At 55.0% G+C, this 13989-nt stretch overlaps 8 protein-coding genes across 8 annotated transcripts; 4 read left to right on the top strand and 4 right to left on the bottom strand.

The window, feature by feature from the left end:
• Window positions 1-293: 293 nt before the first annotated feature.
• Window positions 294-1106, bottom strand: BKA78DRAFT_308934 (mitochondrial 54S ribosomal protein mL40). The gene is made up of 2 exons (XM_066887983.1): window positions 867-1106; window positions 294-795 (listed from the first exon to the last, which is right to left on the bottom strand). The coding sequence occupies exons 1-2, from the start codon at window positions 1075-1077 to the stop codon at window positions 428-430; spliced, it is 579 nt and encodes a 192-aa protein (XP_066746524.1). The 5' UTR covers window positions 1078-1106; the 3' UTR covers window positions 294-427.
• A 61-nt stretch (window positions 1107-1167) lies between these two features.
• BKA78DRAFT_308929 (uncharacterized protein) lies at window positions 1168-3647 on the top strand. The gene is made up of 6 exons (XM_066887982.1): window positions 1168-1505; window positions 1561-1574; window positions 1659-1803; window positions 1861-1875; window positions 1926-2453; window positions 2504-3647. Exons 1-6 carry the CDS (start codon window positions 1431-1433, stop codon window positions 3359-3361), a joined length of 1635 nt encoding a protein of 544 aa, XP_066746523.1. The 5' UTR covers window positions 1168-1430; the 3' UTR covers window positions 3362-3647.
• On the top strand, window positions 3648-4995 carry BKA78DRAFT_308927 (uncharacterized protein). Its single transcript, XM_066887981.1, has 4 exons — window positions 3648-3839; window positions 3887-3968; window positions 4024-4088; window positions 4145-4995. Exons 1-4 carry the CDS (start codon window positions 3722-3724, stop codon window positions 4747-4749), a joined length of 870 nt encoding a protein of 289 aa, XP_066746522.1. The 5' UTR covers window positions 3648-3721; the 3' UTR covers window positions 4750-4995.
• Window positions 4826-5369, top strand: BKA78DRAFT_98683 (uncharacterized protein). Its single transcript, XM_066894092.1, has one exon. It carries the CDS (start codon window positions 5060-5062, stop codon window positions 5360-5362), a length of 303 nt encoding a protein of 100 aa, XP_066746521.1. The 5' UTR covers window positions 4826-5059; the 3' UTR covers window positions 5363-5369.
• Window positions 5370-6036: 667 nt separating this feature from the next.
• Window positions 6037-6539, top strand: BKA78DRAFT_308924 (uncharacterized protein). Its single transcript, XM_066887980.1, has one exon. It carries the CDS (start codon window positions 6087-6089, stop codon window positions 6306-6308), a length of 222 nt encoding a protein of 73 aa, XP_066746520.1. The 5' UTR covers window positions 6037-6086; the 3' UTR covers window positions 6309-6539.
• A 730-nt stretch (window positions 6540-7269) lies between these two features.
• On the bottom strand, window positions 7270-7560 carry BKA78DRAFT_308923 (uncharacterized protein). The gene has a single exon (XM_066887979.1). The coding sequence runs from the start codon at window positions 7461-7463 to the stop codon at window positions 7293-7295; it is 171 nt and encodes a 56-aa protein (XP_066746519.1). The 5' UTR covers window positions 7464-7560; the 3' UTR covers window positions 7270-7292.
• Window positions 7561-8291: 731 nt separating this feature from the next.
• On the bottom strand, window positions 8292-10422 carry BKA78DRAFT_98674 (uncharacterized protein). Its single transcript, XM_066894091.1, has 3 exons — window positions 10271-10422; window positions 9684-10216; window positions 8292-9635 (listed from the first exon to the last, which is right to left on the bottom strand). Exons 2-3 carry the CDS (start codon window positions 10192-10194, stop codon window positions 8617-8619), a joined length of 1530 nt encoding a protein of 509 aa, XP_066746518.1. The 5' UTR covers window positions 10195-10216; window positions 10271-10422; the 3' UTR covers window positions 8292-8616.
• Window positions 10423-12334: 1912 nt separating this feature from the next.
• BKA78DRAFT_330462 (uncharacterized protein) lies at window positions 12335-13651 on the bottom strand (the record flags this gene model as incomplete). Its single annotated transcript, XM_066889781.1, has 2 exons — window positions 12335-13184; window positions 13233-13651. The coding sequence occupies 2 exons, from the start codon at window positions 13649-13651 to the stop codon at window positions 12335-12337; spliced, it is 1269 nt and encodes a 422-aa protein (XP_066746517.1).
• Window positions 13652-13989: the final 338 nt, after the last annotated feature.

The following is a 13989-nucleotide window of genomic DNA, read 5'->3' as shown; positions in this document are numbered from 1 at the left end:
GCTCATTTTGATTTTTCTTCATGGCAGCCTGGTCGAGGATCATTCCCTTGCTTCGAGTTTCTGCTAACGGTAACATACGTACTCTTTTTGTTGGTCGGGGTCTTTTTAAAAACCAAATTGACTGGAAAACAAACGTCTTGGCACCTTGCTGGCATGAGGGCGGGGATCGTTTGGATTGTGTTGCAATCAGAGTAGGCCTCGAACAGCCCTTGCCAAAGGTGTGTTTCCTTTGCAGAGACAAACTCACGGTTTGGGCATTGTTAGGTTTCTAATTGACAGTAGATCATGGGTCCCTTTGTGTTTGATTTGTGATCTTTGGCAGAGTGCCTTACATGCCCTATTGATGCCCAGGCGAGCATTGGAAACTTTATGCGGCGCTAAAAGACTTCCGCGACGTTTTGATTCGACCTCGTCCACTGTTGTGCCCTCATCCTCCCCTGCGCCAGTTGTGATTCCATCCGTCCCTCGGCGGTGTCTCAACCTGTGGTCTTGCATACTCTATGGGAAATCCTTCGGACCACCGGCCAGTCTTCATCATGGCAAGTCTGAACAAGCGTCCAACCTCCTTGCCACCAGGCGTTGCTTTGTGGCCATTTTCATCCATGAGGCGAAGGGCTTCGCAGGCGGCGTTCATCGAGTTGTACTGGGCCTCTAATTCGAGTTCCTGCTCGCGGCGCATCTTGCGCTGGAAAAGCATCCAGGCACGGTGAATGGTCCAGTGACGCAGATAACGACCACGAGAAAAGCGGAGGGGACGCGGTGTCTTTGGGTGGAAGAGGAAGTAGCGAATTAATGCTAAGGGCCATGGTTAGCTCCGTTTCCAAGCACCTGGCTGGCACCAAGAGGTGTTGATATGGGCTACATACTGACTCTGCGATCTCTCTGGGGTCTTCCACCTTTCTTGCCCTCTGCACGCAGAGCAGCGGAGGTGGAGAACGGAGCGACATTATTCGACGGCCGGGAGATGGAGAGAGGGAGCTTGCGAGCGGCGGAGACGAGAGGGGTGGAGGGCGGGGCGACCGGGCGGAAGACGGGGGAGAAGACCTTGCGGGCCGTCGCAGATGCTATTCGTCTCATGATTGCAGGCGAGGTGTCAATTGGAGCTGCGAATGGTGTTCAAGTCGTCAATCAAACGCCTCCGGCGGATGCAGGCGCCGCAAGCGGGCCGTCCATTTTTCCACCCCTGGCTAGCGCGCTATTCCTGGCTCACCGCTCTCTCAGCCCTATGGCAAAACCTTGGTGGCCCTGGCGCTCAGGTGCGCAGGTGCGATCGGCGCCCGCGGGGAGCTGAGGTCGTCAAACCCCCCAGTTGCCCCCCTTCTCCCTCGCCGTCGTTCTCACACTCGCTCTCTCATACTTCCTTCCAGACACCACCTCCCTCCCTCTCTTTGCCTACTCTGTGCCACATTCTCGACTCTCTTCCTCCCATCATGGACCAGAAGATCTTGGATGCTTCTGCGAAGCACCCACAGCCGGGCAAGGTCTTCCAGTATGGCACTGCTGGCGTAAGTTTGACCTCTACCGCGCGGTCCGATTCGAGCTGTTGCTAACTTGAGGCAGTTCCGCATGAAAGCGTACGTTCCTCGTCAGCTGGTCGCTATATAAAGCTCAGGGCTAGGATGCGGACACGTCGAGCTGACAGGGCCCCGCTGTTATAGTGACCTCCTGGATTCGGTCGTCTTCCGCGTTGGACTGCTGGCGGCCTTGCGTTCTAGGAAGCTCAATGGACAGACCATTGGCGTCATGATCACTGCCAGTCACAACCCTCCTGAGGACAATGGCGTCAAGCTTGTGGACCCCATGGTGTGTTTGTCGCAGTCCATCGGCTAGTTTGTCGAATGCTAACGTGTGGGTTGTTAGGGCGAAATGCTCGAGGTATGAGCCGCATTCTCATGCAGCTTGACTTGTTATCTGACCGCGTCCAGTCTTCCTGGGAAGCTCATGCCACCGTCCTTGCAAACGCCGAAACCGACCAGGCTCTTGTCGAGGCCTACAACAAGCTGGCAACGGACCTCAAGGTCAACCAGACTGCTCCTGCCAGGGTCATATTTGCCAGGGATACTCGCGCGTCTGGCTCCAGGCTGGCTGGCTGCTTGATTGACGCTCTGGAAGCCACGGGTACCGAGTCCACCGACTACAAGATCCTTACGACACCTCAGCTGCACTACCTGGTCCGCTGCGTCAACACCAAGGGCACCGCGCATGCGTATGGCGAGGTCAGCGAGAAGGGCTACTATGAGAAGATGTCGGCTGCTTTCAAGAAGGCCTTGAAGTACAGGACCATTCCGGACGATGCTCCTGAGGACAAGGGTGTCATTGTGGATTGCGCCAACGGCGTCGGTGGTCCCAAGTTGAGGGAGCTGCTCAGGTACCTCCCGAGCCCCCAAGACAAGGGAGTCAAAATCAAGGTTGTCAATGAGGACGTGCACAAGCCGGAAAACCTCAACTCGCAGGTGTGTTTTCTGTGGTTGAATAGATGTGCAGAAACTAAAAATTTGGACAGTGTGGTGCAGACTTCGTCAAGACCGGCCAGCGGGCTCCTCCGTCATCCAAGGCCGAGCCCTTGGAGCGGTGCGCTTCGCTCGATGGCGATGCTGACCGTGTAGTCTACTACTTTACTGACAAGGACGGCAAGTTCAACTTGCTGGACGGCGACCGCATTGCTACGCTTTCCGCTTCCTTCATCGGAGAGTTGGCCCGCCATGCTGGTTTGGCGGAGCAACTCAAGGTTGGTGTCGTCCAAACGGCGTACGCGAACGGTGCAAGCACCAAGTACATCACCTCTGGCCTGAACCTCCCTGTTGTCTGCACTCCCACAGGTGTTAAGCACCTTCACCATGCTGCGCTGCGCTTCGACGTTGGCGTCTACTTCGAGGCCAACGGCCACGGCACTGTCGTCTTTTCCCCCGCCGCCCTCAAGACGATTTCGACCCACGAGCCCCAGTCTCCTGCTCAGCACGAGGCTGTGGAGACGCTCCAAGCTTTGACTGACCTGATTAACCAAACGGTCGGCGACGCCATTTCTGATCTTTTGCTTGTCGAGGTCATTCTTGCCCACAAGAAGTGGGGACCTTCGGAATGGTTGCACACCTACAGCGACCTTCCCAACAGGCTGGTCCGCGTTGAGGTCAAGGACCGCAACATCTTCAAGGCCGTGGATGCAGAGCGCAAGCTTGAGAGCCCCGCGGGTATCCAGGATGAGATTGACAAGCTGGTTGGCAAATACAAGCAGGGCAGGTCCTTTGCTCGCGCCAGTGGAACAGAGGATGCGGTGCGTGTGTACGCAGAGGCCGAGACGAGGACGGAGGCAGACGACCTTGCGCAAAAGGTCGCCAGCCTCGTCAAGCAATTTGGTGCTTGATTGACAGGACACAGTCCAGGAGGAGGGCGGGCAAAAGCGGAACTGTGGCATAAGTCGGGCATTTCTACGGTCGAATGTGCACAACATGTAATATTCTAGATGAATACATGGATATATGGGACACCACATGATGAGAAGCGCCAATCGTTGGAAGATCTGGTGCACGTTTCGCAGCGAGGGAACTGTTGGTTAGCGCTCGCTTATGGTGGGGCAGGCGGTCAGGGGCATGAATGCCCCACGTCATGGTGCCTCCGTCAGGTCATCTTTGCTTCTTCAACAACCTTTTTGAGCAATATTGCAGAAGAGTCGTTGCACCCAGTTTGACGTCTTCCCCAAAGCTTTCGATCACACACAGCTACAATGGCTGAGCCCAATTTGCAAGAGATTCATGACTTTCTCATCTCCGTCGCGAAAAAGGCGGGGGAGATGATCACCACTGCCCGCCCTTCGACCACGCAGACGGGGGAGAAGAAGAACTGTAAGAGTGGAGTTCCAGGGCAATGAGAACCAGGCTGAGTTGTCCAGCTGCCGACCTCGTAACAGAGACGGATCAGGCCGTGGAAAAGATGGTCTCGACGACCCTCAAGGACAAGTACCCCGACTTCTCGTACGTCCTGCCCAATTTGGATGCCGTAGATTTCCACTGAAGGCTCCTTGACCAGCTTCATGGGTGAGGAGACATACAAGCCTGGCGATAGTCTGACTGCCGCTCCGACTTTCATAGTAGGCAAGTTGCAGACCAACGAGCTGCCGGCCCTCAGCAGCTAACCGAGGGTCCAAAAGATCCCATTGACGGCACAACAAACTTTGTGCACGCCTACCCGTACGTCTCCATCTCGCTAGGCCTCGCCATCAAGCGACAGCCGGTCGTCGGTGTCGTATACAACCCCTTCACGCAGACGCTCTACTCGGCCATCAAGGGCCACGGCGCCTTCCTCAACCAAACGCAGCGGCTGCCGCTTCGCGAGCCCGAGCCCCTCCGCGGACTGGAAAATGCCGTCGTGTGCATCGAGTGGGGCAGCGAGCGCACCGGAAACGATTACGAGGTCAAGACTGCGACGTTCAAGAAGCTGTGCGCGAGCAAGGACGAGGGCGGCGCCATGGTGCACGGCCTGCGCAGCTTTGGCTCCGCCGCGCTCAACCTGTGCGGCGTTGCGAGCGGCGGCTTGGATATTTACTGGGAGGCTGGCTGCTGGCCATGGGACGTGTGCGCCGGCTGGGTCATTCTGAGCGAGGCTGGTGGCTTCATCGTCGACGGCAATCCCGGAAACTGGAACCAAAGCGTCGATGGTAGGCGTTATTTGGCCGTCAGAAAGGGCGAAGGCCAAAAGAAGATTGTTGAGGAGTTTTGGAGCTTTGTGCAGGGTAAGATGGAGGTTGGCTTGTAGATGGCATGGTGAGTAGACGCAGCTGGGTGCATAGCATTAGATGATGGGTACACGTAGACCTGCGCATTGCTGTCTTTGATGATGGTCAAGAAAAGAAATTTCCTTGATCATCTTAGATTCGACTGAAGATTCTAAAACTTTCCATTGTTAGCAGCTGTTTGACCAATCTTCGGTAGAAATTAGACATTCTCTGAAGGGCTCTCGGATTCCAAGGAGTCTCCCAAGTCACCATCAGCATGATGCTATCTACACGAGCAAGTGAACTCCACGAAGTGAGACTATACAAGAAGCGACTTGCAATTGCCAAAGTATGATTCAGTCAGCAACTGAATTCCTGTGGTTTGTCAAGTTGCTGCTTCTGCTTGCCTGCACGCTATACCGTATTCAAATGACATCGACAGCCTTGGAAAACAATTTCTGGTCAAGCTATAAAGCCCTCACCAGTCACTCCTACTTCTCCATCCTGCAAGTTACGCTGCAAGACGTACGGAAGCGTACACAGCAATTCCACCCAAACACCTTCTGGTTGCAGCTTCCCTCTGGTGCTACAAATTTCGAGACACTTGCCGTTGGTGTGAGGGTCAATTTTCTGCGCTCCTATGTGACGCTCTAGTAAATACATCACTTTAATGTAATGATGAGGAATAGCATTGATAAATGCAGGCTTTTGAACTTGCCGCAAGACGGTAAAAAGACATAAAAATTTTGAACGCACTCGAAGTCAGATTGAGGGTGTAATGTCTTAGAAGCAAAAAATCGCCAAGTCAAGCTTTTAAACCTCGACAGCAGGATGAGGCAGAGGCTCAATGTAAGCTGCGGAATCTGGTTCAAGGGTTGCAATATCGCAGTCGACTACAATTTCGATATATTCTCTCCAGAAGCCTCTTCCAATGCAATGATGCAATTCATCAGAACTTTGTGGTGGAGGTTCTCAACGGATTTGCCTCTACTTTTTTCCAGAGCATCACGTTCAAGCTAACCGATTCGGGCAAGAATAAGGCTTGGGCTGCGATGAGGGCGAAGAGACACAATCGAGGGCGCGACTTTCTCCGTGGCCGTCGCATCACCGACTCAACATCTGCCTCTCCGACCCTCGCACACTTCGACCAGAAAATTTCCTCCTCACGCGACCGCGCGAGCTCGCCCGAACGAAGAGGAATTCCGTTGCCCAACCGCAGATCCGCCATACGCGCCGGCCGAAAGCGCACAGACCACCAAATCCTGCATTCTCGGCCCTGAAAAACTTTTGCCTCACCGAGCGCCCCCACCCCCAACTTCGGTCTTTTCGTGGAACAAATTTGATTGTGGATATTCAGAAGAGCTAGAAAATGTATTGAATGCTGTTTATACTGTGTTTTGGTGGTTACTGTCTTCAACAACATCCAATCGGGTGTTCGAGCTTCCTGAGCCTTCAGGAGCTCAGCAATGACTGGCCGCGTGGCCCAATGGCAAGGCGCTTGACTACGAATCAAGAGATTCCAGGTTCGACCCCTGGCGTGGTCATTTCTTTTTGTTTTGGTTCAGTCTGGGGCTGTGATGCATCACTGTCGAGGCTCTAGGGGTTGTGGTTGAGTTTTGGTAATTTTGCTGTTTTTTTGGCGTAACACAGGGGCGGCGGGGACGAGGAAGCAAAGAGAGAGCAGCGGAGAAAAGCAGGATCCAATCAGCGAGGGGAACTAGAGCTGTAGTAAGCTGTGGTTCCATCAAGCTGCCTACACACTAGTTTTCACTAACCCCCCAACACTTCCACAAAACAACACAACAACTTGACATCTGCAGAAGAACATGTCCTCAGCTAATAATCAAGGCAAGCGGAGTCTGTCTTCTAGGATTCCAATTCCAATCCCTTAAAAATAAGTCGCTGTCATTAAAGTAGCTTGCCATCCAGACACTTGACTTGTGCAGGGCAAACATCCGCTGCCAGTATTCCCAAACACCAAAACCACGAACCTGCAAGCCTGTCGGCATCCTAACCATCAGGGCTCTGCCTACCTTAGGCTCCACTGCTTGCCAAATCGTTGAACAACAACACATTTGCATGATGTCGAAGAACTTACGGCAGGAATTGGACATTTGGTAAGAGCGGAGAACGCTACGAAAAGTGACGTTTGGCTGAGTCGCAATTCCAGCAAAAGAACTTGAAAGTCTCTGTCACGGCACTGAACATGAACTTTCGCATACTACTTACTACAAAAGGGGAATCGCGGCTTTAATGAGACTGGAAGGCTTTATACCTCTCCGCCAGAACCAGGTCAGCAGGCAAGTCCTGTGATTGACCGTAGCTCTGGCATCTGACAATTGGAATAACTGACGTGGAGCTGCCCAAGGTACAAATTACTATAAAGTCCCACTGCTTCCATACACCTGCGACCCCTTGGAAGCGCAATAAGTTCACCAGGTCAGCGCAATTCAGGAGCTTTGGACGAAAAGCCCAAGGCCACTCTTTGCAAGATCCAAGCAATGATCGACCAGACTGTGCATTGGCTTTCTGTTTTGCTTCTGACATTTTCGTCGCCGGAGCTCCAAATTTCTACTTTTGATCATCATGACACGACCATGACATAGGCTTGCATCAACAAGTTACTGCTGAACTTCACCACCATTACTAGTTGATGCAAACCGACGAGTACGAAATAAGCATGACAAGAAGTTCCGCCACGAACGACACCTGCCAAAAGCGAGCGGTGCTTGCTTACCAACTGCAGACAATGCATCCAAAAACAGAAGGTGCCACCCTCTCCAGAAGTTCGAAGTTGCGAGCCCGCTGCCCCTATGGGGCAACTGGGGGAGATGTGACAAAGCAAAATTTGATGACAGCCACACAGAAATGACAGGGAAACGTCGTTTTCGTTTGGAAGACATCTGCTTGGGGTTCTGCATTCAACCTCAGCTCCTCGTCATCGCAATCAAAACGTCGATTTAGCAACACACTCATCAATTCCCTCCAAGACATTGACGTCCGACGTGCCCAAATGTCAAGAGCTGACGCGCAGGGAGCGATTGGGACGAGGCATTTTGCTAATGCAGATGGAAATGGAAACGAATAACAATAGTGCAAATATTCCTTGTCTCAAAGCTAAGATGAACCATCATCATCAGGAAGTAATGGAGAGTGTAATTGTGAAAGCATGATGCATTCTAGGAGGGGGGGCAACTCTTCCCAACACAAAACCGAAAAATTACGCGGTTTTGAGAGATGCTTCAGCCACCCAACCAAAGCAGTACATGGACTTGTTGCTCGGACTGGAAGCAATGAGGGCATCCTTTGTAGATGGAGTGTGAGCGGATAACTCAAAAGTAGCAGCGGCTGATATGTGTAGGTTCTTAGGAGAGAAGAGGTCAGGAGGTCTGGGCCGCCGAAACGCTTGCAGCTGGCTGTGAGCTGGCAGTAAGACTTTGTGTCCGTCACTTGTTGGGGCAGGTGTCCGCAGACATGGAGTCCTCGTGTGTCTCTTGCGCAGGGAAATGTACATGTGATGGGCATCTCCATCGCTTGTGCTTTGGATGATGGGTAGTTTTGCGTCGTTAGCTCACTCTGTGACCATGAGCCAAGTTTGTACCCAACATAGGACTAGTTAATTGAGTGGTATATTAGTTGTTTGAAGAGAGCCGTGGCGTCGTCATAATCAGCTAGGTGTCTGTGTCTGTATCCAACATCCATCCAGCACTCCATCCATCCGTCCGTCCAATGTGAAGGAATCAAGCGAACGGCCGCCGTGCTTGTATCCATGTCATGTCGGTCGTTATGTGCAGCGCCTGCGCACTCAATCGCGTCAACTCCGTCTTTCTCCCGGGGCCTTGCCATCCACCTCAGTCAGAAGGACCAGCGCACCCTCCCCCCTCACCCCTTCATTCTCCAGCACCCCACTACCCCACACTCCTTCGCCACTCAATCGGCGTGCGCGCCCTCTCGCGGCCCTCCTTGCGGTCCCTCTCCGACGCGGCACCGCTCTTCCTGCGGCCACGGCCCCCCGCCTCGCGCCGCGGGCCCCCTTTGACCGTCGACGGCGGCCACATGACGTAGTCGAGGGTGCGGGGATCGCGCTCGGCCATGGCGCGCTCGAGCTTGCGCAGAGGGGCTTCGGGGAGGATGCGCGTCGAGACGTGTGCCTCGTCGCCGCGCCGCAGCTTCCAAAACACGTCCGGGGGCGCGTCCAGGTCTTGGACCATTTCGTCTGGGTCACGTCGGGTGCGGCTGTGGCTGTTGCTGCGGCTCCTGCTGCCTTTCCCCTTTTGGTGCGGATATGTCACGACGAGACGCCAGTCGTCGAGGGCCTCTGGATCGTAGCGACCCTTGTCCTCGACGCCTGGTCCGCCTAGACGGAATCGGGTACGCACCGAAGGGTGCATGTATTCGCAGGTGTCACGAAGAGGCCGCGATGTAGGCCGTCCGTTGTGGGGGTCGACAGCAAAGTATTGGCCTGGAGTGCGAGTCGTGCTACCGCCTAGCGCGTAGAGACCTTTGTTGCTGTCGGGGATCTCGCCAAAGGACCAGGGCCGTGGTTGCTCGCGGTGTCGAGAATACCACCGCGCGTTTTGAGTGTCTTGATCAAGAATGTACTTTATACGAAAGTCGATAAAAGGTTCAAACTGCGATACCATCCAGGCGAGCGTAATGTTGGCAAGTTGCTGATCGTCGTAGCCACCACCGACGTTGGTGTGGACACCCGGGAACCACACTTGTCGCAATATTGACCGGTTCCCACGTGGCTTCTCCCAGATTGCGGGCGCGAACGCGGAGCGTCTTTCGTCCAGGGAGAGCGCTTGAAAGGCGTGCTCGACATTGTTGTGGAGCTTGGTGTCATAAAACGACAATGTGTCTTTATTTTGCGTCGGCTGTAGTCCAATTCGAGTAAGTAATCCAATGCGAGGCGTGCCGAGGGCTCCTGGTAAGGTCAGAAGTTGTATGCATGACATGGGAGGAGAATACACACCAACCGTGTCCCAGACTCCTATCGCTTTGACCGTTACGTCGAGACGAGTGAGACCTCTGCGGTAGAGCTCCTCTTTGTAGGTTGGATCACTGGCGTTGGGCTTGTTCGGAAAAGGAATGTCCGGATTCTTGTCCTTGTACTCAGGATCACGCCGATGGTGGACGTCCTGGAAGATGGCAGGAAAGGCGCCGAGACCCTTTTTGGTGAGAATGCCAATCTCACAAATAAGTCCCGCTATACTACGAGCGGTAAAGGCGCCTCTTGAGAAACCGACGAGATAAATCTCATCTCCCGGAGTATAGTTGTTGCTGAGGAATGAATAACTTTCGCGAATGTTTTCCTCGAGACCACCCCCTGTAGCACCACCTACCACTCGATTGATGACGTTTCCTCTTGAGCCTACTCCGAAATGGTAGTAAACTATTTGGGGGATCCCGTCCCTGCCGATTGGCCTGATGGCCCTGGAAAACCGCGTCACGTTGCTGGGGATAGCTAGCTCGCCATTGTTCATGCCATTGTCCGCGTTGAGCCACGTGCCTGAGTGGAGTTAGCATGAGAAAACCAGAATGGCGAAAATGCTCTCATATCTTTTGCAAATTCACTGGGCAAATGGAATCACGACAGCTAAAAGCAAAAGACGATCCAATCAACCCGCGGCAACACTTCAACAGCATGGGAGTACAAACTCAGTAGAAAAAAGCAACTCACCATCACATGCAACAATCAATCTCTTATATGGCGCAGGGTTCTCAGCACCGCGCATATCCAAGCTCTTCCTCCTCGACCTGTCCGACCTCACCGAGACTGGCACGACCTGCTCGACAATCTCAATCTCATCGGGCGCACTCCTAACAACCAGGACGCCGTCGTCGCGCGTATAAAAAGTCTCGTCCTTGTGTTCGTCGTCCGAGTCATGACGCACGCTGCGCACAAGCTGAACCTCCTTGCCCGTGTCTTTGGCCAGCTCCAGGGCACTCTCACGCTCCCGCGCACTGTCCCGCTCCTCGCGCGTCGTCTCACGCACAACCTCGACCTCTTGACCAGCATCGCCGTCCTTCCTCCGTGCAAAGTGAAGCTCCCGACTATCACAATGTACAGTGACGGGAACTGGGTCGCGGTGGTACGAGTTGGAGGAGCGGGGATTCGTGGCTGTGGAGATGGACTGGCTTGCGGCGGGGATGTGATTCGGCGGCGAGGGATGGCGGTAGCGAATGCGAGAATCACTTCTCCCCGGTCGCTCGACTACAACGTACTCGTCACGCTCGCGGACGACTTCATGGTCGGAGCGGTCGTCGTATCGGTCATCATAGCGATCGCGGGTACGGTAGACGTGCGAAGACGAGTGGTGAGAGGGCATGACGACGACGGAGGAATCAGGCTGCAGCTATGCCGGGGGGCGGAGATGGAATTGGAAGGCGGCGACAGTGGAGACCGGCAGAAATGTCGTGCAGGTGGATGCAGTCGGTTGGTGGTTGGTCGTAGCGGAGGAGGGCTTGCGACAACAACAAGACCGTCGCACCAGGGCCGGCGAGCGAGTTGAGGAGAAGAGAATGGATGCAGGCCCGAGGCGATCGGAAGAGGCTGGAATCGAAGCGCGCCAGATGCGCGTGAGGGTAGAATACCCAGGAGCATTCGACGTCACATGGCGTCGACTCCCTGCCTCCTGCTTTCTTTGGACTGGACAGACGGGCTCTGCTTGACTCTTGATTGCTTAGGTTAGCATAGCCCACGGCATGCGGGCGCGGATTGGGTCGTCGGCTCCTCCAAGCCTCTAAGCATCCTCTGCAGGCGTGGAAACTGCCTCAACGGCGTACGTTTCAGCAACGGCATGGAAAAGCAAAGGGGACTTCCTTACAGATACCCGACAGACGACAGCGGCCCTGCCCGCCCGGCGGCAGACGCGGCAGTGGCTGTCAATTGACTGTCAGTGTCAAAGAATGCCGTGCGACGCGTCGCGCGCGCAAAGTGACGTGCTGGAGCTAGCTGTACGTGGAAGCGGATCAAAAACCTGGAGAAGTCAACGTCCGTCGACATAGCTCCTGAAGATCGCGCCCGTGTCTGTCGTGCTCTGCTTGCGCATCCCCCGGTCGCCCTGTCTTCGCGCTGCCCCTAGCAGCATGCATACCACCACACGGCCTCAGCCATTGTTGCCCTGTTTCGCATCTTGACGCCCAACTCGGCAATCGTTTGACAGTGGCAGCCAATTGAATACACAAGTTTTACTTTTGAATATCTAGCCTCAAGTTGAACCCAGTTGACCGCAGCTTACTCTAAACACTGCTGCCAGGCTACATGATTGTCCTTCCTCGTCTTCTCATTCGTAATCTTACATCTCGTACAACGACAAACATCAGTCTCGGGAATCCCCCACATCGCTTGCTTCTTGTGACCGCCGCCTCTTGCAAACGCCCGCAAACAGAAAACTCAGGCATCATGCACCCACAACCCTTTCCCATCCGTTCCCAGGCCGTGAGACGAAGAGTAGGAGAATAAGGAAACAGCTCAAGTAGCAACAGCTTATCAAGTACAGAAAAAGATCAGGAGGTGAGTTGGGTGAGACGAAGACTCCGGAATGGCAAAAAGACCCCTTTTTGAAACGCCCTCGCTTTCCCAAACTCATTTCGGGTTGCAAAAGAAACCAGAGTCTGCGACTAGTAGCCGCCGAGAAGGTCGTCGAGTTCATCGAGCTCAACAGTCTCGGGGCTTTTCCAGTCCGACCAATTCCACGTGTCGTCGTCATCGTGCACGCGGACGTCTTCCATGGCATCCGATTTACCACCAGCACGCTGCTCCAGTGGCCGGAAAGCTGGGCTACTGGGTTCAAAGTCCATGGTGGTCGCTGTCGAGGCATTACTCTCGACGCTCTGGCCAAATAGGAGCGCCGCAGCCTCAGAGTTGCGCGCGGCCGCGGACTCCTCGCTTTCCGGCTCGGTACTTAAAAGTGGCTCCTCGTTGTTGATGTTACTCGAAGACGACGAGGGCGGGCCACTAGCAAAGTCGGGTTTGGCCTCTTGCTCTTGACTGCGGCTGCGCTTCTGTAGTGATGAGGCGGTTGCCGTGAATTCGCGCTCATCGCGCTCCAGGGGTGGACTGGCTGCGCGGCGATTGTGGGCAATGTTATTGGTCGACGCATCGCGCATGAGCGAGCCGTGAGCAGAGAAAGTGGTCGTATCGCTGTCATCATCCAATTCTGGTGATGAGAGATCAACCTCGGGCGATGGCGACATGGCGACACGTGCACGCCTGTCGCGCTCATCCTCTTCCGACTCGTCAGCCGCCGAGGAGAGCGAGGGCGAGATGATGCGCGCCTGAGCAGCAGCCGCAGACGTCTCGTTGGGCTCAGGGATCGGCTGGTGCGGGCACGTGTTGAGGAAGAAGTAGATGCGCTTTGGGTGGGTGCCGACCAGCTCCTTTCCCACTGGACAGGGCGATAGTGCGGTCCATGGCCGGCGGATGTAGCCAGTAAGACGAGAGGAGATGATGGCCGAGGGGTTGGCGGAGCTTGGTCCAGTTAGCAAACGTACGTGATGATCAATGATGTTTTCATACCTCTCGACGATGGGCAGCTGCGTCGACAGCACAGCTGCAAGCTCCTTCAACAGGTGAGGCCTGTTGCCAGTCTCTTCCAGCTGCTTGATGACGGCAACGACAATGTCATCGTTGATGCCCTCAGTGTCGATTTTTGGAACGCCTTCGACGCCGGGCGAGGGCGGCGGCGTGTTTTCGACGGCGCGACCAGCGCCTTTGGGACGGTCGGTGCGCGCCTTGGAGGCAGCGGCGACTGGTGGGGTCTGTGGCGAGGGTGACGCGCTGCTGCCGGGCGTGTGGATGCGTTTCTGCTTCTTGTGCGGTGGTTGCTCGGCAGAGGCCGTGGGCGGTGAACGGTGCGATGACGATCGCGAGCTGTTGGGTAGCTGGATGCCGAGCATCGGCAACGAGAGCGACTTCCTCCGGGTGTTGTAAGGCATGATGTTGTAGAGAAGAGGACGTTTCGAAGTCGGTCAGGTCTCAGCAGCAAGCTGGGGGAGCGTTTGTTGTGGCTATTCCTGAAAAATGGAGGGCCGAAGAGAGGCGGTGGAAGGGTCCTATTGGGTGGCGACCAGGGGGCGTGGAATGCACGACTTGAGACGCTCCTCGCCTGAATGGTCCTGGGCGTGTGCGACGTGGTACACGGCTGCGCAATCAGAGGCCGTTTGAGCAAAGGCTGCAGCGGGATGGCGGCGCAGCTGAAGTGGAAGACGCTGTTGGCGTGCGTGGGTGCAGGCGGCGTGGTGTTGTTGATGGGGTGGTGCTGAGGTGGTCCTCG

The sequence above is a fragment of the Phyllosticta capitalensis genome (assembly GCF_038381095.1).
Source record: "Phyllosticta capitalensis strain CBS 128856 chromosome Unknown BKA78scaffold_3, whole genome shotgun sequence".
Taxonomy (NCBI): Eukaryota; Fungi; Ascomycota; class Dothideomycetes; order Botryosphaeriales; family Phyllostictaceae; genus Phyllosticta; species Phyllosticta capitalensis.
The sequence above is the reverse complement of the archived record's forward strand: the minus strand, read 5'-3'. Positions and strand labels throughout refer to the sequence as shown.